Here is a 27,364-nt window from a genome sequence, read left to right as displayed (position 1 = left end):
AGTATGCTGCCCCTCCCCTGCCTGGGGCCAAGTCCAAGTCAGAGCTGGGCCTGGGGTCTCCACAAGCCCCTGGGTGAGGCTAAAAATATTTTACAACCTATGCAGCTGGACCCCAGAGTTGCTGCAGGGCCCTGGAGGCCTCCCACGATGCCAGACATCTACCCTTCAGCTACTGGATGGTGGACGGGTCTCTCAGCCCTGGGGGAGGGGCCAAGGTATTTAGGGAGCCCTTAGGTGGGGGTGGGGATCAGGGCGGTGGCTATTTACTGGCCAGTTCAAGCACATTTGGCAGTTTTACGGCCAGTATGGGGCACACCCGTGCATCCAGCAGAATTCCAGCCACACACGAACACACCTGTCCACAGGCCTCTGTCCAGGCACCCGGCACCTTGTCGTTTCCACGGATCCAGTTGTGAATGGCCTCTGCTGGCTGGTCCCAGTTGATCTGTGGGAAGCAGGATGTGTGGACTCAACTGGTCTTTCCCCACTCCCTTCCCACCTTAATGAACCCTGGACAGTACACCGAGCCCTGGTGAGGGATTTGGGAACCCCAACTTCCTCTTGGGCACTAGTCTGAGCCCCTGAGCTGATGCCCCCAGTTCTGGGTGCTCTCTGACCCTTAGTCTCTCAATGAGCAGAGTTGAGCAGACTTCAGAATGGCTTGAGGAAGATAACGTTCTGTTGTTATCAAGATGGCCAAGGCCCTACACAGAGTCCCAGCACAAAGTGCTCAGGTCCTTCTGGTAGGGTCACACTCACAGCTTCTCCCAGCCTATAGGCCCTACATAGCCCCTGCACAACACCCATCGTCCCTGAGCAGAGACGCAGCCCACAGACCCCCAAGGCTCCCCTCCCCGCTACTGTGCCAGGGAACCAAAGTGTTCACTGTGGAGATTTCCTGCACTGTTGCTGCTTTTTACACCCCCACCCCCACACCAGCTGTTCCCATCCCTGGGGGGCTTTGCCTGCCCATTCTCCCTACAGAGGAGCAGGGGAGAACTGGAGTGGACCCTGCTCCCTGTCCTTCCAGGTGCCACGTGCCTCCTCCCTCCATGGTGCCGCTCGTGCACCCCCAACCTTTCTTCTGGCCTCAAACAATTAGAGAAAATTGCACCACCAGGCTGAAGCCCAGCTTCCCCAGGCCACCCTCTGCACCCCAGCCCGTGCACAGGCAAGCTGTGGGCGGGCAGGGCCCCGGCACTCACCCTGGCCACTTCCTTCTTCTGAATCCCCTCATAGGTGGCTCCTTCCGCAGACTGAGGGTGCCTGGGGGCTTTTCCCTCCGCAATCAGCCTTACAGCCTGCACCTGGAGAGACCCCGTATCAGCATGCCCAGCACAGGACCTCCCCTCACCCCAGACCCTGGGTCCACACCGAGGCTGGCCCTGCCCCAGACTTGCCTGGCACATGGCGGCACACAAGAAATATGTGCCCGTGAGCAATTGGAGCAGCTCAAACCTAACTGCAACCTGCACCGTGGGCACAAATCCAGCCCACAAGGTTCTAGATTAAATAGAGGATCTTGCATCTTCTGAGGTATTAGAATACTATGTAAACTATAAAGCCCTGTACAGGGATGACACACATGAAAATTTTCATGTCACTGTCTAAAGCCTTCTGTGCTTGTAAGAAGAATGACTCCTGAGCCCCTAGTGGTTTTGGAGGCATAAGTTTGGAAGTCTGAGATGAAGCAGGAAGTAGTTTCTCTGTGAAAAGAAGGTACTGGGAGAAAGAATCAGGAGGTGGGGAAAGAAGAGCAAAGGGTCTGGGCCCTGTGAGGGAGGGCTCAAGGGAAGAAACCCAGGGGTGCCAAGACCAGGAAGTGACCAGGGCATCTGAAACGTCTACAGCAGAGGAACATTGTGTGCTGACGGACAGTCCAATACAGTGGCCAGGAACCATGTGGACTTACTGGGGACTTGAAATGTAGCTAATGGGTACAGCCACTATGGAAAACAGTATGGAGTTTCCTCAAGCAACTACAGATAGACCTGCCATATGATCCAGCAATCCCACTGCTGGGTGTATACCCAGGGGAATGGAAATCATCATGAAGGTACAGCTGCCCTCCCATGTTTATCACAGCTGTATTCACAACAGCTAAGAGTAGCAACCAACCTAAATCTCCATCAGTGGATGACTGGATGAGGAAAATGTGGTGTATATACACACAATGGAATACTACTCAGCCATAAAAAAGGATGAAATCCTGCCATTTGCAGCAACTTGGATGAACCTGGAGAAAATTAGGTTAAGTGAAATAAGCCAGGCACAGAAAGAGAAATACCCCATGTCCTCACTCATAGTGGGAGGGAAGGAAGGAAGGAAGGAAGGAGAGATAATACGCTGAACTTTCAGAATGCAAGAAGAGAACTGTGGTCACTCAGAGGCAGGGAAGGGAGGAGGAATAGCAAGAAATGGGTTAATGGACACAAAACAGCTAGTTAGGAACAATAAGTTCTATTGATCTACAGTCGAGCTAGGTGTCTATAATTAACATTAATTTACTTCATGTTATCAAATGACTAGAAGAGAGGAGATCAAATGTCCTCAAAGTAATGACTATGTCTTGTAACGACGAATATGCAAATATCCTGGCTTGATCATTGCACACTGCACACAGGTATTGATATTCAACTCTGTACCCCACAAATATTCATAATCATGTTTCAATAAAAAATAAATTAATTAGTTCATCTTTAAAAAAAAAGAAATGTAGCTGATGAGACTGAGGAACTGAATTTTTAATTACAATACACATTCATTAATTAAAGTAGCCGCGTGTGACCAGTGGCTGCCTTATTGGACAGGGCAACTCTAAGGGGTATTTGAGTTATTTGCTGTGTGATGTGCCGGTAACCCCCTTCTCTGTCTCTCGTACTAAATCTCTAGCAAGTCTACTTGGCTCACTACTTCTGTGAATAGTACCTAGTTTAATACAACCTGGAAAGTGAAAAGCAGCCAGTGTGAAACACTGGCAAGCTGACATCTGGATTGCAGCGAGCATTTGTACTTTACTGTTATGCTTATTGTTATGTCCAAGCAGCAAATGCTCTCCTTCCAGAAACCTCCTCCTGTCCAGTTCCTGGCCTGGAATATCACCTGCTTTTGGCTATTGCCGGCCAGGCCTCCCTCCCCCTAGGGCACCAGCAGCCCTGCACAGACACCGCCTCGGGGCCTCGGCTGCAGCCAAGGGGGCAGGTCCCACGGTCCCTGTGGGCCTGCCTGCTGCACCAGCACAGCCGCCCACACTTCTTCTGGCAGCCCCACCCCTCTGCTCTGGTAACAGCTGACTACACTCGAGGGGCCTTCCTTCCCTACTGGCCACAGAAGGAAGCATCTGACTGAGGCTGCCAACCAGAGCACTCCATCACCCTGGCTGGTGATTAGCTCTGGATGACCGAAATTGACCAATCAGTGTTCTCTGATTTTCATTCATGAGTTAATGCAAATGTCTCTTTGGCTGGAATCAAATCCCTCACGCTGCCAGGAGCTGTCTTTCCACCCACTTGGGCAGCCAGCCTGAGGTGAAACTAATTGAACAGAGAAAAGCAGAATCAAAGGGTGAAGAAAGACAGTTTCTGGATTCAGCCATGTGTGACACCATCCCTGCCTTTAGTCTGGTCTATTAAATGAGCCAAAAATGTCCCTTTTTTTGGCTAAAGCGTTTTGAGTTGGGTTCTGTCGGTTGTGAGCAAGAGTCCCTCCTAATATAATATGTTGTTTCTTCTAGTCCTACCTCTTTGAAACTCTGGAGTGAGAGCTCTCTCCCTCCAGAATCCTGGAATTAAGGGAACAGATTCCTGGCTAGCTCAGGATAAGCGCCTGCTTCTGGAGGGGGGCCTGGGAACGGAGAGGCCTCCGGGCAGGGCTGTGTGAGGGCAGCCCAGCTCCCGACCCTTACCATCCCTTTGATGCCTTCAGGGAAGAGGAAGCGGTTGTACAACGAGCTCACGGTGTCGTCCGGCAGCACCTCGCACTCCCTCTGGAGCAGGAGGTCCCCAGTGTCCAGACCGTCGTCCGCCCAGAAGATGGTAAATCCCCCCTTCTTATCTCCATGAATGAGGGTCCTGGGAAGCAGAAGAGTGAAAGCCTGAGTCCGAGAGGAAGGATTGTGGGAAAGGATGCCCTGGGTCTGCCCCATGGCCCTGCACCTTCCAGCTGCCTCCCTCTCCCCCCAGGAGGACTGACACCTGTTCCGGCAGCAGGGGGAGGAGAAGGAAAACATTTCTGATACTACATAAGTGCCAGACATTGTGCTAAAAGCTCTACATGTCTTACGTAATGTAACCCTCACAACAGGTGTAACAGGACTGTGTGCTCCTTTTGCAGATAAGAGAGCAGAGGCTCAGAGAAGTGCAGTGATGTTACCAAAGAGCAGGGAGCCTGAATTCCAGCCAGACCAGCCTGGCTACGAACCCTCTGTCTTCTCAGCTCACATGTCTTCCCTCCCTGACCACGCATCTGACCCATCACCCCGTTTATTGTCTTAGCACTTCTTCTCCTTTACTCCACCTTTATCTCTTTCTACACAGGATGCTGCTGAAAGGAAGGTAAGGGTTAGAGCAGGACTCTGGGCAGACCCCTCCCCATCACAGTCTGCTGGGTGCCCTCTCTGTCCCAGCTGCAGGATAGGCACAGCAGTGCTCACTCCTTGGGTTAATTACTTAGCAAAGCCTGTCCCACTGCTCCAGAGCCCTCTCTCTTGTTGATAACACTTTGCCCGCCCATTCTGTGTGACATCTGGCAGCAGAGGGCAGGCACCTGCACAAGACCCACTCCAGGGTCCCAGAGAAAGGCTTCACGCTAAGGTAGGATGATGACTCGGGGGGATGGAGGGAGACGTATGGGGATGGAACTCTGTTTTCACCCCATCTCACCAGTTGATGGCTGAGGCCCCGCGGTGCCTGGGGAGCAGAGATGGGTGGTAGATGATAGAGCCGTGTCGGGGGGCATTGATGATCTCCATGGGGATGAACTGGCTGCAGAAGGGCAGGACGTTGAGCTCGGCACCCAGAGCCTGGTATTTTGCCACCACATCAGGCAGAGCCTGTCCTCGCGCCCGCCACCGGGGGAATTTGAACACTGGCACTCCATCCTTCTCAGCCTCCAGGCCTGCGGGATAGCAGGTGAGAAACCGGTCCTTTTCTGCCACCCACCCGTGCACTGTCACCTCTGCTTCCCCAGCAAATTGGCTCGCACACCGGAGAACTTTATGCAACGCAGTGGGATGGCACAGCCATAGGTCTGCTTCAGGGACTGCTCTGCCTTCTGCTGGCCACCAGGACCTCTGGGTACCTCCCCCTTGCAGACTCCTGCCTGGCCCCAGACGGCTGACCATGCCCCTCACTAAGCTACTGTCTCGCCGGCCTCCTACGGCTCTCTGTGATGGGGGCTGGGACCCTGCAAATCACATTTCTGCCTTGTCAGCTGTTCCCTGACCAGAGGGAGACAGAAACGCTGGAGGGAGGAGGATGGGGGAGAAGAGAGAGAAGGGGCAAGCTCCTTTCTGTCGGGTTCCTGCACGGTGAGCGTCACCCCAGCCTGGCTTCTTCTCCCAGCTGCGGCAGCTCCTCCCAGAGCTGCATCTGAATCAGCTTTACCAGTATCTGCAGAACTAGCCTCAACACACACGCGCTCACACGCACACGCGCAAGCACACGCACGCGCACGCACACCCGCACGCACACCCGCACGCACACGCACTCACGCACACACGCACACGCACGCGCACACCCCTGCATGCACATGCGCACACGCACGCACGCGCACACGCGCACATCCGCGCGCACACCCGCATGCACACGCGCACACGCACGCACGCACTCACGCTCACACGCGTGTACATGCACGCACTCACGCACACGCGCACACACCTGCACGCACACTCACACGCACATGCACGCACGCGCACGCACACGCACTGGTGTCCGTGCCTCAGAGGCCCGTGACCAGCCCCGGGGCGGTGCACCCTCCTGCTCCCAGGTCTGATTGACAGCCCCCTCCCGCCTCCGCGTTCGGCATCTGCAGCTTCTCCCTCCGTTCTCAGCTGCCTCCTGCGGGCCCCCGATACCTCAGGGCTCCTCAATGCCTGAGGAACGCTACTCTATATTCAATTCTGTTAGGATATCTGGTGTGATGTTTGGGCCCTGACTGGGCTGACCCTCCTCTCTGGCCCCCCTCTGCCACTATTTCCTGGTTTTGAGGGAGGGCAGGGTGTGACCTGGGCAGATTGGACGGTACTTGCAAAAGCCGTCCCACTGTGACACTTCTGCAGGACATCTGAGGTCAAAGAGTAGCCCTAGCCAAGCTCAGTCTGGGTCCAGGATCAGCAGCTGGTGTCAGTGGTCACTTAGTGGCTGGTGCAGGGCTCAGGCTGTGGTGGAGTCAGGGTGTGTCATGGGTTATATTGTGGTCAGGTCCAAGACCGAGACTCTGGCTGGCATTAGGTGGTGCTGGACCTGAGTCCAGGGGCCAGGCTGTGACTCCTGTCTGGCGATGCTGGCTAATTCCTTGATGAACCACCCCTACGCCTGGACAGTCCCACAGGCCCCCTTTTGTAATTCCAGCCTTCCTGCCCCACAATCTGCCCCTGTCAGGTATGAGAAGGACCAGGAGTGTCCCCGGATGGTCTGCGCTCCAGGCTGAGGCCTGTGCATCCTGCCATGCTGAGGTTCCCTGCCCAAAGCCAGTGGCTCAGGCCTGTGATTCTCCAACTATGCTCCTCCTAGAACCGGAGGCACCAGCATCACCCAGGAACTTGTCAGAGGTGAAAATTCCAAAACTCCACCCCATTCTACCGAATCAGAAACTCCCAGGACGGGCTCAAGTTCCCCTCTAGTATTTGCCCTCCTTGAGAACACCGACCCCAGTGACTCCAGCCCTGGGAGCCCTTCCAGAGCATGGGTTCTGGGGTCAGAGAATCTCAGAGTGGGATCTGCGACAAGGCTGGGCTTCTCCATGACACAAGCCCACTCCTGAGCAGGTGGGGAGGGGATCTCCACTTTATTCCAGAAAAGACCAGTAGCCTTTTGGCACCAGAGCAGAATTTAGTGGGAATCACGTATGGCTGCCTCCCAGAGAGGGCTTCTCCACCAGACCCCGCAGACCTTTGCTCTCCCTGCCTGCCACCCCCCTCCTGGGCAGGCAGCTGCCCTCCGCCTGCTGGCCCTGCTCCTGGGCCACTCACTCACCCAGGGGGTCGGCCTTCCCATCCTTGTCTGGGATAGTGAACACGCCCACCACCTCGTGGCCCTCTTTCCTCAGGTGGCAGTAAACTTCCTGGCCAAATAGGCTCTGTCCAATCACTGCAATCCTCATGGCAGCAGGCGACTCTCAGGGACCTGGGGAAGGAGGGAGGCCGCAGTGTTAGACAGGGCTCACTGGCTCAGGGAAGCCGGCCAATCTACTTTGACAGGCATTTGGGTAGCTTCTATGTTGAGGCTCTTCCAAATAGGGATGCTATAAAGATTCCTTTTCTTTTTTTTTAATTGAAACATGATTGATAATACATATTTGTAGGGTAGAGTTGACTATCAATCCTTGTGTATAATGCGTGATGATCAAACCAGGATAATTAGCGTATTCATCATTATAAACTGTAATCATTCTTTGTGTCCATTCACCAATTTCCTGATAACTCCCCTCTCCTTGCCCCTTCCTCATCTCTAGTAATTACACTTCTATTTTCTCATTCTGAAAGTTCGACAGATTGTTGTCATTTTTCTTTCTTTCTTTTTTACCTCATACTTCAGAGTGAGGACATGTGGTATTTATTTCTTTTTCTGTGCCTGGCTTATTTCACTTAACATAATTTTCTCTAAGTTCATCTATGTTGCTGCAAGTGGCAAAATTTCATTCTTTTTTAATGGATAAGTGTTTTCCGTTGTGTATATATTCCACATTTTTCTTATCTAGTTGTCCATTGATGGATATTTAGTTTGGTTCCAACTCTTAGCTACTGTGAATAGAGCTGTGATAAACATGGGAGTTTATCCCTTCAACATGATGATTTCCATTCCTTTAGATGTATTTCCAGCAGTGGGATTGATGGATCATATGGCAGTTCTATCTTTAGCTGTTTGAAGAAACTCCATACTGTTTTCCATAGTGGCTGAACTAATTTACAGTCCCACCAACAGTGTAGGAGAGTTCCCTTTTCTCTGCATCCTTGCCAGCATTTGTTATACTCTGTCTCTTTGATAATAGCCAGTCTAATGGGGTGAGATGATATCTCAGTATGGTTTTAATCTTCATTTCCCTGATGCTTAGTGATGTCAAGCCTTTTTTTCATGCACCTGTTGGCCATTTGTATGTCTTCTTTTATAAGTTACTATTCAGCTCCTTGGCCCGTGTTTTGATTGGATTACTTGTTTTATTACTGTTAAGCTGTTTGACTTCCTTGTATATTCTGGATATTAATCCCTTGTCAGATGTACATTTTGCAAATATTTTTTCCCATTTTGTAGCTTGTCTTTTCGTTGATTGTTTCCTTTGCTGTGCAAAAGCTTTTTAGTTTGATATAGTTCCATTTGTTTATTTATTCTTTTGTTGCTTGTGTTTTTGAGGTCTTAATCATAAAGTTTTTGCCTAGTTATACATCCTGAAGTATTTTTTCTATGTTTTCTTCAGGAGTTTTATAGTTTCAGATCTTATATGTAAGTCTTTAATATATTTTGAGTTGATTTTCATATATGGCGAGATATATGGTTCTAGTTTCATTCTTCAACACATGGATGTCCTGTTTTCCCAGCACCATTTATTGAAGAGGCAGTCTTTTCCTCAATGTGTGTTCTTGGTGCTTTTGTCAAAGTTCAGTTGGCTGTAAGTTTGTGGGTGGATTTCTGGGTTCTCTATTCTGTTCCATTGGTCTGAGTGTCTGTTTTTATGCCAGTACCATGCTGTTTTGGTTATTATAGCTTTGTAGTATAATTTGAAGTCAGGTAGTGTAATGCCTCCACCTTTCTTTCTTTATTTTTTTTGCTCAGAATTGTTTCCACTTCGGGTCTTTTGTTGTTCCATATGAATGTTAAGATTGTTTCTTCTATTTCTGTGATGAATGTTATTGGTATTTTGATGGGGATTGCATTGAATCTGTAGATCGCTTTGGGCAATATGGACATTTTCACAATGTTAATTCTTCCAATCCAAGAGCATGGAATGTCTTTCCATTTTTTGGTTTCCTTTTCAATTTCATCCAGTAGTGCTTTGAAGTTCTCATTGTAGAGATCTTCACCTCCTTGGTTAAATCAATTCCTAGGTATTTTATTCTTTTGGTAGCTATTATAAATGGGCTTCCTTTCTTGATTTCTTTTTCTGCTTGTTTGTTGTTGGTGTGTAAAAATGCTACTGATTTTCATGTATTGATTTTGTATCCTCCAACTTTGCTGAATTCATTTATCAGCTCTCTGAGTTTTTCAGTAGTTTTTAGGTTTTTCATGTCATCTTCAAACAGGGACAATTTGAATTCATCTTTTCCAATCTAGATGTCCCTCATTTCTTTCTCTTGCCGGATTGCTCTAGCTACTACTTCCAATACTATGTTAAATAGGGGTGTTGAGAGTGGGTGTCCTTGTCTTGTTCCTGTTCTTAGATGAAAAGCTTTCAGCTTTTCTCTATTCAGGATGATGTTAGCAGTGGTTTTCATGATAACTTTCTTTATCATGAAGGGATATTAAATTTGTCAGATGCTTTTTCTGAATCTATTGAGATAATCGTATGGTTTTTGTCCTTGATTTTGTTGATGTGGTGTATCACATTTATTGATTTGCATATATTGAACCATCCATGCATCCCTAAGATGAATTTGACTTGATCATGTGCTGTTGTATTCTGTTTGCTAATATTTTGTTGAGTATTTTTGCATTTATGTTCATCAAGGATATTTGCCTGCAGTTTTCTTTTTTTGTCATGTCTTTGTCTGATTTTGGTATCAGAGTGATGCTGGCCTCACAGAATGAATTTGGGAGAATGACCTCTGTTTCAATTTTCTGGTGTAGTTTGAAAAGGATTGGTGTTAATTCTTCTTTAAAGGTTTGGTAGAATTAAGGAGTGAAGCCATCTGGTCCTGGGCTTTTCTTTGTTCAGAGACTGGTGATTACTACCTCAGTCTCATTGCTAATTATTGGTCTGTTCAGGTTTTCTGTTTCTTCTTGGTTCAGTATTGATAGTTTGTCCAGAAATTTATCCATTTCCCTCAGATTTTCAAATTTGTTGATGTGTAGTTGTTCAGGAGTCTCTAATGATTCTTTGTATTTCTGTGGTATTAGTTGTAATGTCTCCTTTTTCATATCTCATTTTTGCTATTTGGGTCTTCTGTCTCCTTTTGTTAGTTAGTCTAGTTAATGGTTTGTCTATTTTGTTTATCTTTTCATAAAACCAAATTTTTGTTTCATTGATCTTCTGTATCTTTTTTTTTTTTTTTTTTTTTTGGTCTATCTCATTCGGTTCTGCTCTGCTTTTAATTATATCTATCTACTAATTTGGGGATTGGATTGTTCTTGTTTTTCTAGTTCTTCAAGATGTTCATAGTTAGGTTGTTCATTTGAAGGCTTTTTATTCTTTTGATGTAAGCATTTATTACGATAAACTTTCCTCTTAATACTGTGTATTAGTCCATTTTTGTGTTGCTATAACAGAATACCAGAAACTGAGCAATTTATAAAGGACAGAGGTTTATTTGGCTCACTATTCTGGGATAGCTGCACTTGGCACAGGCCTCAGGTTGTCTCTACTCATGGTGGAAAGTGGCAGGACAGCAGGTGAGTAGAAGCAGATCACATGACAAGAGGAAGCAAGAGAGAGAGAGGAGATGCCAGGGTCCTGTGAACAATCAGCTCTCACAGGAACTAATAAATGAGAACTCACTCACTACCCCCACCCCCAGGGAGAGCATTAATCCATTCATGAGGGATCCACCCCCATGACTCAAACAGCTCCCAACACTGCCACATTGGGGATCAGATTTCCATGAGTTCTGGGGGGACAATACATCCATACTGTATCATGCTGCTTTTGCGGTATCCCATACAGTATCCCATAAGTTTTGGTGAGTTGTACTTGTATTTCTGTTCATTTCAAGGAATTTTCTGATTTCCTGCTTTATTTCTTCTTTGACTTATTGGTTGTTCAGGTGCATGTTTAATTCCCTTGTATTTGTATAGTTTACAGAGTTCTGTTTGTTGTTAATCTGTAATTAACTGCGGTCTGAACATATACTTAATATGATTTCAATCTTTTTAAATTTGTTGAGACTCACTTTGTGCCCTAACATGTTGTCTGTCCTGGAGTATGATCCATGTGCTATTGAGAAGACTGTATATTCTGCAGTTGTAGGATAAAATGTTCTGTAAATGTCTGTCAAGTCCATTTGGTCTAAAGTGGTGTTTAAATCCAATATTTCTCCACTAAATTTTTTTTTTTAAATTTTATTTAGTCGATATACATTGCGGCTGATCATCGCCCCCCATCACCAAAACCTCCCTCCCCCCTCCCTCCCCCCTCCCCCCAACAATGTCCCCCCTGCTTGCTTGCCGTATCAACTTCAAATAATTGTGGTTGTTATATCTTCTCCCCCCCCCCGGTTTGTGTGTGTGTGTGTGTGTGTGTGTGTGTGTGTGTGTGTGTGTGAATTTATATATTAATTTTTAGCTCCCACCAATAAGTGAGAACATGTGGTATTTCTCTTTCTGTGCCTGACTTGTTTCACCTAATATAATTCTCTCAAGGTCCATCCATGTTGTTGCAAATGGCAGTATTTCATTCGTTTTTATAGCTGAGTAGTATTCCATTGTGTAGATGTACCACATTTTCCGTATCCACTCATCCGATGATGGGCATTTGGGCTGGTTCCAACTCTTGGCTATTGTAAAGAGTGCTGCAATAAACATTGGGAAACAGGTATACCTTCGACTTGATGATTTCCATTCCTCTGGGTATATTCCCAACACTGGGATGGCTGGGTCGTATGGTAGATCTATCTGCAATTGTTTGAGGAACCTCCATACCATTTTCCATAGAGGCTGCACCATTTTGCAGTCCCACCAACAATGTATGAGAGTTCCTTTTTCTCCGCAGCCTCGCCAGCATTTATCGTTCATAGTCTTTTGGATTTTAGCCATCCTAACTGGGGTTAGATGGTATCTCAGTGTGGTTTTGATTTGCATTTCCCGGATGCTGAGTGATGTTGAGCATTTTTTCATATGTCTGTTGGCCATTTGTATATCTTCCTTAGAGAAATGCCTACTTAGCTCTTTTGCCCATTTTTTAATTGGGTTGCTTGTTTTCTTCTTGTACAGTTGTTTGAGTTCCTTATATATTCTGGATATTAATCCTTTGTCAGATATATATTTTGCAAATATTTTCTCCCACTCTGTTGGTTGTCTTTTAACTCTTTTAATTGTTTCTTTTGCTGTGCAGAAGCTTTTTAGTTTGATATAATCCCATTTGTTTATTTTTCCTTTGGTTGCCCGTGCTTTTGGGGTCGTATTCATGAAGTCTGTGCCCAGTCCTATTTTCTGAAGTGTTTCTCCAATGTTTTCTTTAAGAAGTTTTATTGTTTCAGGGTGTATATTTAAATCCTTAATCCATTTTGAGTTGATTTTAGTATACGGCGAGAGGTATGGATCTAGTTTCATTCTCCTGCATATGGATATCCAGTTATCCCAGCACCATTTGCTGAAGAGGCAGTCCCTTCGCCAGTGAATAGGCTTGGTGCCTTTGTCAAAGATCAGCTGACAGTAAGTGTGTGGGTTGATTTCTGGATTCTCTATTCTATTCCATTGGTCAGTGTGTCTGTTTTTATGCCAGTACCATACTGTTTTGGTTATTATAGCTTTGTAGTATAGCTTAAAGTCAGGTAGTGTTATGCCTCCAGCTTTATTTTTTTTGCTCAGCATTGCTTTGGCTATGCGTGGTCTTTTATTGTTCCATATAAATGTCTGGATAATTTTTTCAATTTCTGAGAAAAATGTCTTTGGAATTTTGATGGGGATTGCATTGAATTTGTATATCACTTTGGGTAGTATGGACATTTTCACTATGTTGATTCTTCCAATCCAGGAGCATGGGATATCTTTCCATCTTCTTGTATCCTCTCTAATTTCTCTCAGCAGTGGTTTGTAGTTCTCATTATAGAGATTTTTCACCTCCTTGGTTAACTCAATTCCTAAGTATTTTATTTTTTTGGTGGCTATTGTAAATGGGTAGGCTTTCTTGATTTCTCTTTCTGCATGTTCACTATTGGAGAAAAGAAATGCTACTGATTTTTGTGTGTTGATTTTGTATCCTGCTACTGTGCTGAAATCATTTATCAATTCCAAGAGATTTTTTGTAGAGGTTTTAGGCTGTTCGATATATAGGATCATGTCATCTGCAAACAGGGACAGTTTGACTTCATCTTTTCCAATCTGAATGCCCTTTATTTCCTTCTCTTCTCTGATTGCTCTGGCTAGTACTTCCAACACTATGTTGAATAGGAGTGGTGAGAGTGGGCATCCTTGTCTAGTTCCTGTTCTTAAAGGAAAAGCTTTCAGCTTTTCCCCATTCAGGATGATATTGGCTGTGGGTTTGGCAATATATGGCTTTAATTATGTTGAGATACTTTCCCTCTATACCTAACTTATAGAGGGTCTTTGTCATGAATGAGTGCTGAACTTTATCAAATGCTTTTTCAGCATCTATAGAGATGATCATATGGTCCTTGTGTTTGAGTTTATTAATATGGTGTATCACATTTATTGATTTGCGTATGTTGAACCAACCTTGCATCCCTGGGATGAATCCCACTTGATCGTGATGAATAATTTTATGTATGTGTTGCTGTATTCTGTTTGCTAGTAATTTAGTGAGGATTTTTGCATCTATATTCATCAAGGATATTGGCCTGTAGTTTTCTTTTTTGGTTATATCTTTACCTGGTTTTGGTATCAGGATGATGTTTGCTTCATAGAATGAGTTTGGGAGATTTGCGTCCGTTTCAATCTTTTGGAATAGTTTGTAAAGAATCGGTGTCAATTCCTCTTTGAATGTTTGGTAAAATTCTGCTGTGAATCCATCTGGTCCTGGGCTTTTCTTTGTTGGGAGCCTTCTGATAACAGCTTCAATCTCCTTTATTGTTATTGGTCTGTTCAAATTTTCTACGTCTTCATGGTTCAGTTTTGGGAGCTTGTGTGTGTCCAGAAATTTATCCATTTCCTTCAGATTTTCAAATTTGTTGGCGTATAGTTGTTTATAGTAGTCTCGAATGATTCCTTGTATTTCAGATGAATCAGTTGTAATATCGCCTTTTTCATTTCTAATTTTTGTTATTTGAGTCTTCTCTCTTCTTTTTTTTGTTAGCCATGCTAATGGTTTGTCAATTTTATTTATCTTTTCAAAAAACCAACTTTTTGATTCGTTGATCTTTTGAATTGTTTTTTGGTTTTCAATTTCATTCAGTTCTGCTCTGATCTTAATGATTTCTTTCCGTCTGCTAACTTTAGGTTTGGATTGTTCTTGTTTTTCTAGTTCTTTAAGGTGAAGTGTTAGGTTGTTCACTTGCCATCTTTCTATTCTTCTGAAGTGAGCGTTTAATGCAATAAATTTTCCCCTCAATACTGCTTTTGCAGTATCCCACAGGTTTTGGTATGATGTATCATTGTTTTCATTAGTTTCAATAATTTTTTTGATTTCCTGCTTGATTTCTTCTTGGACCCATATGTCATTAAGTAGAATGCTGTTTAATTTCCATGCGTTTGTATAGTTTCCAGAGTTTCGTTTGTTATTAATTTCTAGTTTTAATCCATTGTGGTCTGAGAAGATACATGGGATAATTCCAATTTTTTTGAATTCACTGAGACTTGATTTGTGACCTAATATGTGATCTATCCTGGAGAATGATCCATGTGCTGATGAGAAAAATGAATATTCTGAGGTTGTTGGGTGGAATGTTCTGTAGATATCTGCCAATTCCAATTGGTCTAGAGTCTTGTTTAGATCTTGTGTTTCTCTACTGATTCTTTGCCTAGATGATCTGTCTAATATTGACAGTGGGGTGTTCAGGTCCCCTGCTATTATGGTATTAGTGTCTATTTCCTTCTTTAGGTCTAATAGAGTTTGTTTTATAAATCTGGCTGCTCCAACATTGGGTGCATACATATTTATGATTGTTATGTCTTCTTGATGGATCAGTCCTTTTATCATTAAGTAGTGTCCCTCATTGTCTCTTTTTATGGTTTTTAGTTTAAAGTCTATTTTGTCAGATATAAGAATAGTTACTCCAGCTCGTTTTTCTTTTCTGTTTGCATGGTAACTCTTTTTCCATCCTTTCACTCTTAGTCTGTGTGAATCTTTATGGGTGAGGTGGGTCTCTTGTAGGCAGCATATAGTTGGGTCCTGCTTTTTGATCCAGTCAGCCAGTCTGTGTCTTTTAATTGGGGAATTTAAGCCTTTTACATTAAGAGTTGTTATTGAAAGGTGTTGATTTATTCCTAGCATTTTATTGGTTGTTTTGTTGTCTTAGGTGTCTTTTGTTCCTTGCTTTCTGATTTACTGTTTGGTTTCTGTGTTTGTTGGTTCCTTAGGTTGTAGATAGTGTTTTTGTTAGCTTGTTTTCTCTTCATGAATGCCATTTTTATTATACTAGCGGGTTTAGATTTTTCTTGGGTTTTTATGGCAGTGGTAGTTATTTTTCAGGAACCAAACCCAGTACTCCCTTGAGGATTTCTTGTAAGGGTGGTCTTGTGGTAGTGAACTCCCACAGTTTTTGTTTGTCTGAGAAATATACTATTTGCCCCTCATTTCGGAAGGATAGCCTTGCAGGGTAGAGTATTCTTGGCTGGCAATCTTTGTCTTTTAGTATTTTGAAAATATCATCCCATTCCTTTCTAGCTTTTAGGGTTTGTGATGAAAAGTCTGATGTTAACCTGATTGGGGCTCCCTTATAGGTGATTTGACGCTTCTCTCTTGCAGCTTTTAAGATTCTCTCTTTATCTCTGAGTTTTGCCAATTTGACTATGACATGTCTTGGAGAAGGTCTTTTTGGGTTGAATACATTTGGAGATCGTTGAGCTTCCTGGATCTGAAGATCTGTGATTTTTCCTATACCTGGGAAGTTTTCTGCCACTATTTTGTTGAATATGTTTTCAATGGAATCTCCATTTTCCTCCCCTTCTGGAATACCCATGACTCGGATATTTGATCGCTTATGGTTGTCTGATATCTCTCTCAGATTTTCTTCAATGTCCTTGATTCTTTTTTCTTTCTGTTTGTCTGCTTGTGTTATTTCAAACAGCCCATCTTCAAGTTCAGAGGTTCTCTCTTCAACTTCGACAAGCCTGCTGGTTAAACTCTCCGTTGTGTTTTTTATTTCGTTGAATAACTTCTTCAGTTCAGCAAGTTCTGCTACATTTTTTTTCAGGACATTGATTTCCTTGTACATTTCCTCTTTCAGATCCTGTATACTTTTCCTCATTTCATCATGATGTCTAGCTGAGTTTTCTTGTATCTCATTCAGTTTCCTTAGAATTATCACTCGAAATTCCTTGTCAGTCATTTCAAGGGCTTCTTGTTCTATAGGATCTAGAGTTTGAGATTTATTAACTTTTGGTGGTGTACTTTCTTGATTTTTTGTATTTCTGGTATCTTTTTTTTGGTGTTTATTCATTGTGGCCGGGGGTTTCACAGTCCACCGGTTTGAGACTAATGACTAACTAGGATGTTGCTGTGGTTGCCAATTTTGTATGGCTCCCTCCGTGACTGCTCAGTTGGCCTCTAGTGCCTTGTGTGTGTGGTTGCCTGGGGTCTTGGGCTTCTCTGGGGAGCCACCTTTCTGGTCAGCTTGGATTCTGCTGGGCTGGTGGATCACGTACCACAGGGTGTGTGATCTCTGTTGAGCTTTCACTTCCTGTGCAGGACTTCTCCCTGTTCCATGTGCTCTGGCCCAGGCTGTTAGATCGTGCAGTGGCGACCCCACCGGGTGTGTGGTTTCTGTCGAGTCTCCGCCTCCCTGGCCGCACGTCTCCCCACTCTGTGCGCACTGTGCTGGGCTGGGGCGTGTCTTCTGCACCCCTCGTCTATCAACTGGGCCTTCAAGACCCTGCTCAGCACCGCCTTGCCCAGGAAGTCTACCAGGTTTCTGCTGGGCACAGACGACCGGTCTCTCTGGGTGCCTTTGTAGCACTATGTAGATCTTTCTCGGGTCTTGTTCACCTTTGTATCCCCCCAGTATAAACCGAGTCTAGCGCCCACCTGTAGCCTGGTCTCTGGCAGGTTCAAGCGGACCTGGGAACTCTCCTACCACACTATTCCCAACCAGAAATTCGTTAGGCTTTTTTCCAAACTGGTGGCCGCAGAGATGGTATCTGCCTCCCAGTAACAGGGAGTTTACCTGGGGCCGGAGTCCAGGGTATGGTGGAGTGACAGTCGGCCCGCCCGTACTTCCTTGCCCTCCTGACACTGGCCCGGGACGCCCCCCACCACCAGCCCCGCCAGAGAACCGCGGAGGGAGTGGGAGCAGAGGCCGGTCCGCAGGCTCCGGAACGCCCGGAGCCAGGCCAAGCAAGTGGGAGGGCTCAGTGATGGCCGAGCAGGGCGGAGCTGCCCGCACCTGGGAAAATGGAGGCAGCACCGGGAGGTGAGTGGCCTGGTGGTGCAGGCGGGAGCTGCGTGGGCATCCACCCCCCGAACAGAGCTGTGCCAGGGATCACTCACAGTGCTGTGCCAGGTCGGGTGCTCGCTCTTTGTCTCTGGTTTGCCGCCTTTCCCAGTTCTCGGCGCTGCTGCCTCGGGCTGTTCAGTTGCGGTACCGCTCGGGTGCTCCCAGGAATCTTCTTTAATGCCGGCCTGAAACCTCGAATCCTGAATAGGGCAGCTGGCCGCCTTCAGTGCGGCCCCGGCCTCCGGGATCCTGTGTGCATCCACAGCAGCCCTGGCGCCGTGTTCCCTGTTTCGAGACTCGCTTTTGCAGCTAAGAAACAGTTCTTTTCCTGCTCCACACTTCAAAGCTGTTGCCTGTAAATGAGGCAGCCTCTCCTGCCGGGGGCAAAGTGGTGGTCACCCCCCACGACCGGTCAGCAGCAGCAGTCCTCCCTTAAGAGATGGCGAGAGGAAGGTCCACAAGTTTCCCGGCTGCCTGAGGCCCAGTGGCCGCCTTTTCCACCTCAGCTACTCCGCGCCAGCCGCCGCAGCCGCCGCCATATTGAAAAGCCTTCCACTAAATTTTTTGTCTAGATGATCTGTCCATTGTTTAAAGTGGCATGTTAAAGTCCCTATCTATTATTGTGTTGGGGTCTACCTCTCTCTCTACATCCAGTAACAGTTGTTTTATATATCTGGGTGCTCTGATGTTGGGTGTATATATATTTATGATTGTTACATGTTCTTGCTGCATTGATCCTTTTATACTTATATAGTGTCCTTCATTGTGTCTTTTTATAGTTCTTGGTTTGAAGTCTATTTTATCTGATATAAGCAAGGCAACTCCTGCTCATTTGTGGTTTCCATCTGAGGGGAATGTTTTTTTCTGTACCTTCACTGTCAGTCTTTGTGTGTCTTTATTGCTGAAGTGAGTTTCTTGAAGGGAGCATTTAGTGGGGTCTTGTTTTTTAATCTGTTCAGCCAGTCTGTATCTTTTAAGTGGGGAATTTAGTCCATTTATATTCAGGGTTGTTATTAAAAGATATTGCCTTATTTCTGGTATTTTATTTATTTATTTATGGTTGTTTTATATTTCTTTCATTCCTTTCCTTTTCTTTTATTGTTTAACTTTGCTGTTTGGTATATATATATATTTTTGTAGTGATAAGGTACGTTTTCTTTCTCTTTCTCATTTGCATATCTGTTCTACTAGTAGTTTTTATTCTTTCTCATGCATCTATGGTGACATATACCTCTCTTTTGATTCCAGTTGTAGGACTCCTTTGAGGATTTGTAGAAGGGCTGGTCTTGTGGTGGTGAATTTCCACAGTTTTTGTTTGTCTGGGAAAGATACTATTTCTCCTTCATTTCTGAAGGAAAGCTTTGCTGGATATAGTGTTCTTGGTTGGCAGTTTTTTTCTTTTAGCACTTTGAATATGTCATCCCATGCTCTCCTGGCTTTTAGGGTTTCTGTTGAGAAGTATACTGTTATCCTGATGGAGATTCTCTTATAGATGATTTGAAACTTTTCTCTTTCTGTTTTTAGAATTCTTTTTTTGTCTTTGACTTTTGACAATTTGACTACAATATGTCTCAGGGAGGTCCTTTTGGGGCTGAATCTGTTTGGGAGATCTTTGAGCTTCTTGGATCTGTGGCATGATATCTCTCCCAATACTTGGTAAATTTTCAGCTATTATTTCATTAGATTGTCTTTCAATGCCTTTTCCTTTCTCTTCCCCTTCTGGTACACCCATAATATGGATGTTTGTATACTTAAGGTTATCAGAAAGATCTCATGGGCTTTCTTCATTTTTGAAATTCTTTTTTCTTTTTCTTTTTTGGTACAACTGTGTTAACTCAAAAACCCTGTCTTCTAGTTCAGAAATTCTTTCTTCCACTTGTTCTAGCATGCTGCTTATGCTCTTAGTTATATTTTTCATTTTGCTGAATGCATTCTTCAGTTCCAGAATCTCTGCTTGGTTTTTTAATTTGTTTATTTATTATTATTATTATTATTGTTTTTATCTCTTTGTTGAATTTCTCATACATGTCCTGAATCTTTTTTTTTTCCCCCTTCATTGTGATTTCTGTCTATTTTTTCATCCATCATGTGGAGTTTGATTAATACTGACATTTGGGATTTCTCTTCAGGTGATTTGCCAGATTTTTGTTGTTTGGGGTCTGGTACTAGAGAATTGTAGTCTTCTTTTGGGGGTGTCATGTTTCCCTGCTTCTTGTATCTCTGTGTTGATGTCTGCACATCTGGTGGTGGTATAGTCACTTCTTTTAATTTGGGGGGTGTTTTTTGAGGGGAGAGATTCTTACTTGTAGAAGTGTTTTACACTGAAAGCTGGGTTGGGCCACGTAGGTTTGGTTCAGGGTGGGCATAGTAGTAAGTGCTGGCTCACTCCCTGCACCTTCACTGGTGTGGGTGGGCCACTGTGTCAGATGGGACACTGGGCCCCCTTGGCAGGTGGTGTGAAGCTAGGCAGCTTCTACACCCCTGGCACACTCTCCACTGGTGCTGGTGGGCTCACTGCATCAGATAGACTTCTAAGCTCTGGTGGTAGCAGAGCAAGGATTCAGGCAGCCTGTGTAAGGAGCAGGCACAGTCCCTTCTCGCTGTCTGCTGGAGAGAGTGCATAGCATTGAGTTGGGCAGGGGTCTGGCCTCCTAGAGGAGGAGGGCATGGATCCAGGCAACCAGAGTAAAGGGCAAGTGTGGCTCCTTGTCTGTGGGAACAGGTGCAGTGTTGAGTTGGGGGTGGCTCTGAGCTCCTGGGGGATGGATGGTGTGACATAGAAGACACGTGCACTCCCCCAACTCTCTGCTCCCATATGTTGAACAGGGCTCCATGCTCCCAGAAGGAAGGAGGGCACATACCCAGACAGGCAATATGCTCTCCTACACTTACTGCTGGGGTGTGTGAGGCCACTGGGTAGGTGAGACTCTAATCTCCCCTGGCTCTTGTCTCCAAATGATGGTGCCCAGCAGAAGCCCAGGATGGGGGCAGGGACAACTCCGTGTATTGTTCCCCTCCAGGAAATTACAGTTGTGTGGGCACTTGGCTGCTCTACATGTTGGGCTCACTGTCCACAAGTGCCATACAATTACCCTGCTGCCTAGTTAGCAGGTGTCTAAAGTGGGGGCACCAGCCACCGGCCCTCCCTCACCTAGCTTTTCCCTGCAGGTTGGGGTTTCTGCAGTCTCCAAGCCAGTCCTGTTTGGGGGTTTCTCCTGTCCTATGTTGCTATCTCTAGTTTCCAGTCCTCACTGTTAAGCTGGATTCTGTTGTTTTCTCTTAGACCTTCTACTCTTCAAGTGACTATCTATTTGTTGCTTTGAACTTTCTCTGCACCCAAAGCAAGGGCTGCCACTTCTAGTCAGCCACCTTGCCGAGAAAAAAAAAGCTATAAAGATTCTTGTACATGGTTCTCACTTTACACACACACCCGTCTTCATCAGATATGCACCTAGGGGTGGAATTCCTGGGACACAGGCTTGAAAATGGACAGCTTTAGCAGTGAAAATATAGAAATAAACCAACCAAAGTGTCTTTCCTATACTCTCACTCAGCAACAGTCAACACAGAAGACTTCTATGACCAAATGTAAGGGGAGGGGCCCCCATGGTGTCCTCTAATGCAATGGGGTTCCACCACTGTCTACCTGGAGATAGCATCAGACCCCACAGGGTGAGGGCTCAGTCCCCAGACTGCCCACACTTCAGACACCAGTCGTAGCGTGAGTCCAGGCCTCTGGAACTTCTGACCAACCAGCCTCAAGTTGGGGTTCCTGCAACCCCTTCTATGGGTTCGATTGATTTGTTGGAGCAGCTCACAGAACTCAGGGAAACACTTACATTTTATTACAAAGGACACAGATGAAGAGATGCACAGGGCGAGGTGTGGGGAAGGGGCACGGAGCTTCCACACCCTCCCTGGGCACTACCCTCCAGGAGCCTCCATGTGTTCACTAGCCAGAGGCTCCCCGAAGCCCAACCTTTGGGGTTTTCATGGAGGCTTATTACAGAGGCTCAACCTTCAGCCCCTCTTCCCTCCCTGGAGGCTGGGGTTGGGGCTGAAAGTCCCAGCCCTCTAGTCCTGCCACAGGCCTTTCCTGTGCCCACTACCTGCCTCAAGCTACCTAGGGGCTGCCAGCCACCAGTCAGCTTATTCGCATACAAAAGACATTACTTTGGAGATTCTAAGGATTTTAGGAGTTGTATGCCAGGAAAGAGGGACAAAGGCCAAATACATATTTCACAATATTACAAATAGATTCTTCCAGTTTCCAAAGTGCTTTACCAGTTTGCACTTCTATGTGCTCGTACCATAGCCTTATGTCTTTTCATTTTGAACGTTTTTCCTATTATGAAATATAGTGTCTCATTGGGGGTTTAATTTGCGATTCCTGGATGACTAAGGCAGGTGAGCACCTTTTCCTGTGTTTATTGACCGCCTGGATACCCTTCTGGGGAACTGTCTCTTAAAGTCTTTTGTCCATTTTTTCCATTAGTTGGTCTTTTTCTTATTGAGTTGCAGTAGGATTTTTTTTTGTTTGTTTTGTTTTCTTTTAAAATAATCTAAACTGAGAGTCCTTTGTCAGGAAAATGCATGGAAAATATCTTCTCCAATTCTGTGGTTTGCCGTTTTCACTCTCTTATGGTGTCTTTTGATGAACAGAAGTTCTTAAACTTAATATAGTAAACATTACCAAAATTTCCCTTTATGGTTAGTGGTTCTTGTATTCTATTTTAGAAAATCTTTGCCTACCCCAAGTTCACCAAGTTGCTCTGCTTGTCTCCTAAAATCCTAATTGTTTTGGCTTTTACATCTAGATGTGCATTCCTTCTGGAACTGACTATTGTGTACAGCGTGAGGTAGAAGTCTTGAAATATTTTTTTCCCATGGATATAGCACTAGCTGCTGAAAAGGCCTTCCTTTCTCCATTGCGGACTGTGGGGCCAAGGGAAGACTTCCCCTTCCATCCCCTGGAAGCTCTCTGAAAAATCAATGAATAAACAAATAACATGAAGAAAGAGCACAACAAATTTTATTATTCAAACACGCTGGGAGGGGGCAATGCATGGAGGAATCACAGGAGAGTGATTTCCCGAGTTTCCACTGGGGTACAGAGCATATTTACCCATCTCCATGGAGAAAGGAGAAATGGAGCTGTAGGAGTTAACGATTCTTAGGAGGACACAACGGGTCTGGAGAACATACAATGGCCGGGACAAAGTCTATTTGGCCCGTGGAGCTGACAGTGACTGCTAAATGATTCTCTTCAAAATACTGAATGGGACTGAAATCGGACAATGGTTTGTGACAAAAGTTAGTCCAGGTGTGTTGACAGACTCCAGTCTTCCTTCCTGTGATATGAGCTAAGTTAATCAAAACTCAGGGAAAGGACCAGGGTCTTTTTCTTTGGCAGGTCCAGATTTCAGGCAGATGAGAGAACAGTTTCGTCCTGTGCTTTGGGGAATGACAGAGGATTGAGAGACATGGGGGGGGGGGTGGGGGAGGTGAGGGGAGGTCAGAGAGATCTTGAGCCACATCTTCATTCCAGAGTGTCAAAGCACCGTATTTTGGGGTAGCAGCTTTCAGCACCCTAACAAGACCATATTTGTATAAGTCTGTCTCTGGACTTGTATTCTGTTCCTTTGGTCAGTTTGTCTTTCCTTGCATTTACTATAGCTTTAAATATTTTTGTTACAGTGGCAAAGCTGTGTAACAAAACACTTGCCATTTTAGCCATTTTTAAATGTACAGTTCAGTGGCCTCATTTGCATTCCCACTGTTGTGAAAACATCACTACTATCTGTTTCTAGAATGTTTTCATCACCCCAAATGAAAACTCTGTATGTGTTAACCAGTAAGTCTCCTTCCCTGCCACCACCACCAGCCCCTGGCCACCTCTAACCTACTTTCTCTATAAGTTTGTCTCTTCTAAGTATCTAATATAAATGGAATCATACAATATTTGCCCTTTTTTATGTGCCTAATTTTACTTAGCATGTTTTCAAGGTTCACCCATGATGTAGTATGTATTAGAACTTCATTTCTCTTTATGAAGGAAATTTATTCATACGCACATGGGTATATACTGATGTATGTCCTCTGTGTGTGTGTGTGTGTGTGTGTGTGTGTGTGGTGTACATCCATTCATCTGTGGATGGGCTCTTGGGCTGCTTCCACCTGTTGGTTGCTGCAAATAATGCTGCAATGGACACTAGCATACAGATATCCATTTGATCCATTTTTCGATTCTTTGGGGTATATACCTACTAGTGGAATTTCGGGTAATATGGTACTCGTATATTTAGCTTTTGGGGGAACCGCAGTCTTTTTGTTGCTAGCATACAGAAGTACAATTGATTTTGTACATTGACCTTGTATTAACCAGTGACAATTATTACACATATACATTTTAATACTATGTAGATTCTTTGTGATTTCCTAAGTATACAATCCTGTTATGATGATAGTTTTATTTCTTTCTTTCCAGTCCTGAAGCTTTTCATTTCTCTTGCCAATTCACCTACTACAATATTGTATACAGATGCTTTGCCTAGGTGTGGATTTCTTTGCACTTATCCTGCTAAAGTTTTCCTGAACTGCTTGAATCTGTGGCTGATTTCATTCACCACTTCATGTCCATTGTCTCAAATATTTCTGCTATCTCATTCTCTCCTCTCCTGAAACTCCAATTACATACATTCTAGATCATTTTAACTCTGCAAAAAACTCTTATGATGTCTTCTTGTTTCTCTGTGTGCTGCAGTTTGGTTATTTTCTGTTGTCTCCTCCTACAGTTCAACAAATCTGTCCTCTGATGTATCCAGCCTGCTGTTAAACCCATCCAGAAGAGTTCTTAATTTGGGGTAGTGTTTTTCAGTTGCGGTGTTCCCATTTTATTCTTTTTTAGTATAAATTCTACATATCTGGTAAAATGCTCTGTTGTTTCCTCAAATACCTTTAACATGCCATTTTTTGGTTATTTTAACATCCCTATCTGCTAACTTGACTGTCTAGATAATCTGTGAGTTTATTTTTACTGTCAGCTTTTCTTTTTGTTACTAATCATATGCTCTGTCTGTGCAGATGTCTTGTATTATTTAACAAGCAAATGCTCCTGATAATATCATATTCTACCTTTCCCCCACTGTACAAATGTGGGGTGGGCGTGGCAATCACCTTAACTCAGTCATGGACTAATTTTGGTTGACGGAGTTTTAGTAAAATTTAGTCTTCTTCTGGTTTGCCCGTTTTCTAAGGCATGGCCCTCCAGGGCTTCCAAATTTAGAACCAGGCTGGTCTTTGGTTCCTTAGCACTGAGAGACTGGGAATTTCTGCTGTGGTTTTCAGTGGTTTTTGGCTTAACTCTTAGCTTTCTACAGCTTTGGAATTGAATAAATATCTCGAAGGAGCAAGAATCATGTGTGTGAGGCCCCTCCAGACTCCAATTCTGTCTCTCCATTCCTGTGTGATCAATGAAACCTCTGCCAGTTTCTCTGTTCCCAGCAGCACCCCTTGCCTGGACCAAGCCAGGACTCTCAGGCCACCTCCCCCACAGGGGAAACACAGCCGAAGACCCTCACTCCCCTTCTGAAGGGTCTCCCGATGCTGAGACACTACTCCCCTACTTCTCATTGCTTCTGAACTCTTCTGATGCCTTTAAATCTATATATATATATATACTTACATATGTTTTATATATAAATTTTATACATATTTTATAAACATACGAGAGAAACGAGGAGAGAGATATCTGACTTTTCTAATTGTTCTAAGTGGGAATATTGGCCTGCTTTGGACTACTCTATGCTCTTCACCAAATACACACATTTCAAAAGGAAATTTCAATCTTGAAATTACTATTTGAATTGCTAGTCGTATTATTCTAATATACATTCAAAGGAATACATGAAAAGGAATACATGACTTTTTTTCCATGGTTCATTCACGGACCATCTAAATGGAAAGAAAACGAAAGTGATGTCTATGAAAAAGCCTTGAAAGCGTGACCACATTCACTGCATGAAGTCAGAGTGTGTCTCCACAGCCCCGACCACAGCAGCCACCACACCCCACTGACCTCTGCCCTCGGCACTCTCTCCTGTGTTGTAAACTGATGAGGAAAGAAGATGCCTGGGTCTGGGTTTTCAAAGCCAAGGTGGAAGAGAAATTTGGAGGGAGGAAAGGGTAGGAGCAAGCGCAGGCTGAGCTCCAGCCGTGGCCACATCCTCCTGCCGTAGATCTACTCTAATGATGTCTTCTCAGCATCTCTGTATCCCTGGGACCTGGAGGTGGGAACATGGGGCACACCCGAGCAGTTAGGGCAAAGAGGCCGCCCTCTGAGAGTTACACCACGAATCAGCATTTACTATCCCTGAGAGGGGGACCTGCTGAGAGGAAGGATTTTCAGACTCAAGTGTTTGGAGGGACCTGGGCAGGTCATGTGGATGGGAGAGGTGGGACAGGGGTAAGAATCCTCCCAGTCTTGCACTCATCTTCTCACTTTAGATAAAGATATGGATTCAAAATATATTTTGCTTTTTTCTTAATGCTTTCATAAGAAAAATAGCAGTCCAGTGGGATAATAAACAATAATGACACTTGATCTCAGAGACAGAGACACCCTAGAAGGTGGAGGGGGACTGTAAGGAACTGGATAGAGCTTGCCAGCAAAACTGTCCCCAAATCAAGATGGTGCATTAGCCTACATGAAGGAGAAGAGTTCTGCACCCAACACAGAGCCCTGGCACCTCATGCTGGAGTGTGCCTCTCGTCTGGAGGGTGAAGGGTAGAGGTAATGGTGGGCAAGACAGGGGAAACAGTACTCCATCCATGACATGTGTCCAGCCACCTTTGCCACCTTCCACCAGAGATGTTTGGGTGGGATCTAGGAATGCAATGGCCACACTGGGTGAAAACTTGGTCTTTTTCTAACATGCTAGGCTTACCTTGATACAAAGAAGCACTTTTACAATAGAATAAAATAAATACAGCATGACTGCATTGACTGCAAAGAAAATTTTTTAGATGTTTTTAAACATTAAACTATGTCCAGTTCCTGACAGTCCCCCTCCACCTTCTAGCGTGTCTCTGTCTCATAGATCAAGCGTCATTATTGTTTATTATCCCACTGGACTGCTGTTTTTCTTATGGAAGCGTGTTTTAGGATCAGTAAGTGAAGTCACATCATGGAAACAGAAATCACATCCATAGCCAGCCAAATGGGAAAGCTCAGCTACAGAAAGAAACCGACAGCCCAGACTCACCAAGAACACCAAGGAGAGGCATTAATCTCAACTAGAAAAAGCAACAGCACGCAAGGAAGCCACTCTAAGGCTAAAAACAGGCAAGATAGCTCCCAAACCACCAGAAGAAAAGTGAAGGGAAATAAAGAAAAATAAAAAAACAATATGACCCGGAGTTCTGCGAGGCCTACAAGATGATCAGTTTTCTAAATGTTCTAGAGGGCTTTGAATAGAAGTGTGATTTGTGGTTATAGTGCATCAAGGTCCATATACAGATTGACCCTATTTATTCCATTTTTCACATTCCCGATATCTCTCTTTTCAGGTGTCAAGAAATGTGAGACATAAGTAAAAGTCGTCCAGCACTAGGCTGATTTCTGTTCATTTCTCCCTGTAGATCCCTGCACTTTGCAGAGCTTGTCTGCGGTTGGTAAGCCCTGAGGGAATTTTCTGGTAGATATCTGCAGAGCTGTCAAGTGAAGGAAGC

General features: G+C 44.8%; 1 protein-coding gene across 2 annotated transcripts in view; it reads right to left on the bottom strand.

The window, feature by feature from the left end:
- Nucleotides 1-27,364, bottom strand: part of ALDH1L1 (aldehyde dehydrogenase 1 family member L1) — a 96,505-nt gene that overhangs the window by 58,487 nt on the left and 10,654 nt on the right. For both annotated transcript variants that reach the window (XM_063107348.1, XM_063107349.1), the window contains exons 2-6: nucleotides 7,194-7,343; nucleotides 4,881-5,115; nucleotides 3,905-4,070; nucleotides 1,206-1,307; nucleotides 356-445 (exon numbers count right to left, since the gene is read on the bottom strand). In XM_063107348.1, the coding sequence (XP_062963418.1) occupies nucleotides 356-445; nucleotides 1,206-1,307; nucleotides 3,905-4,070; nucleotides 4,881-5,115; nucleotides 7,194-7,320 (720 nt within the window). In that variant the 5' untranslated portion in view covers nucleotides 7,321-7,343. The remainder of the gene's footprint in view (nucleotides 1-355; nucleotides 446-1,205; nucleotides 1,308-3,904; nucleotides 4,071-4,880; nucleotides 5,116-7,193; nucleotides 7,344-27,364) is intronic.

This window comes from Cynocephalus volans, chromosome 9 (genome assembly GCF_027409185.1).
Source record: "Cynocephalus volans isolate mCynVol1 chromosome 9, mCynVol1.pri, whole genome shotgun sequence".
NCBI classification, from domain to species: Eukaryota; Metazoa; Chordata; class Mammalia; order Dermoptera; family Cynocephalidae; genus Cynocephalus; species Cynocephalus volans.
This window is presented reverse-complemented; position numbering and strand designations above follow the sequence as displayed.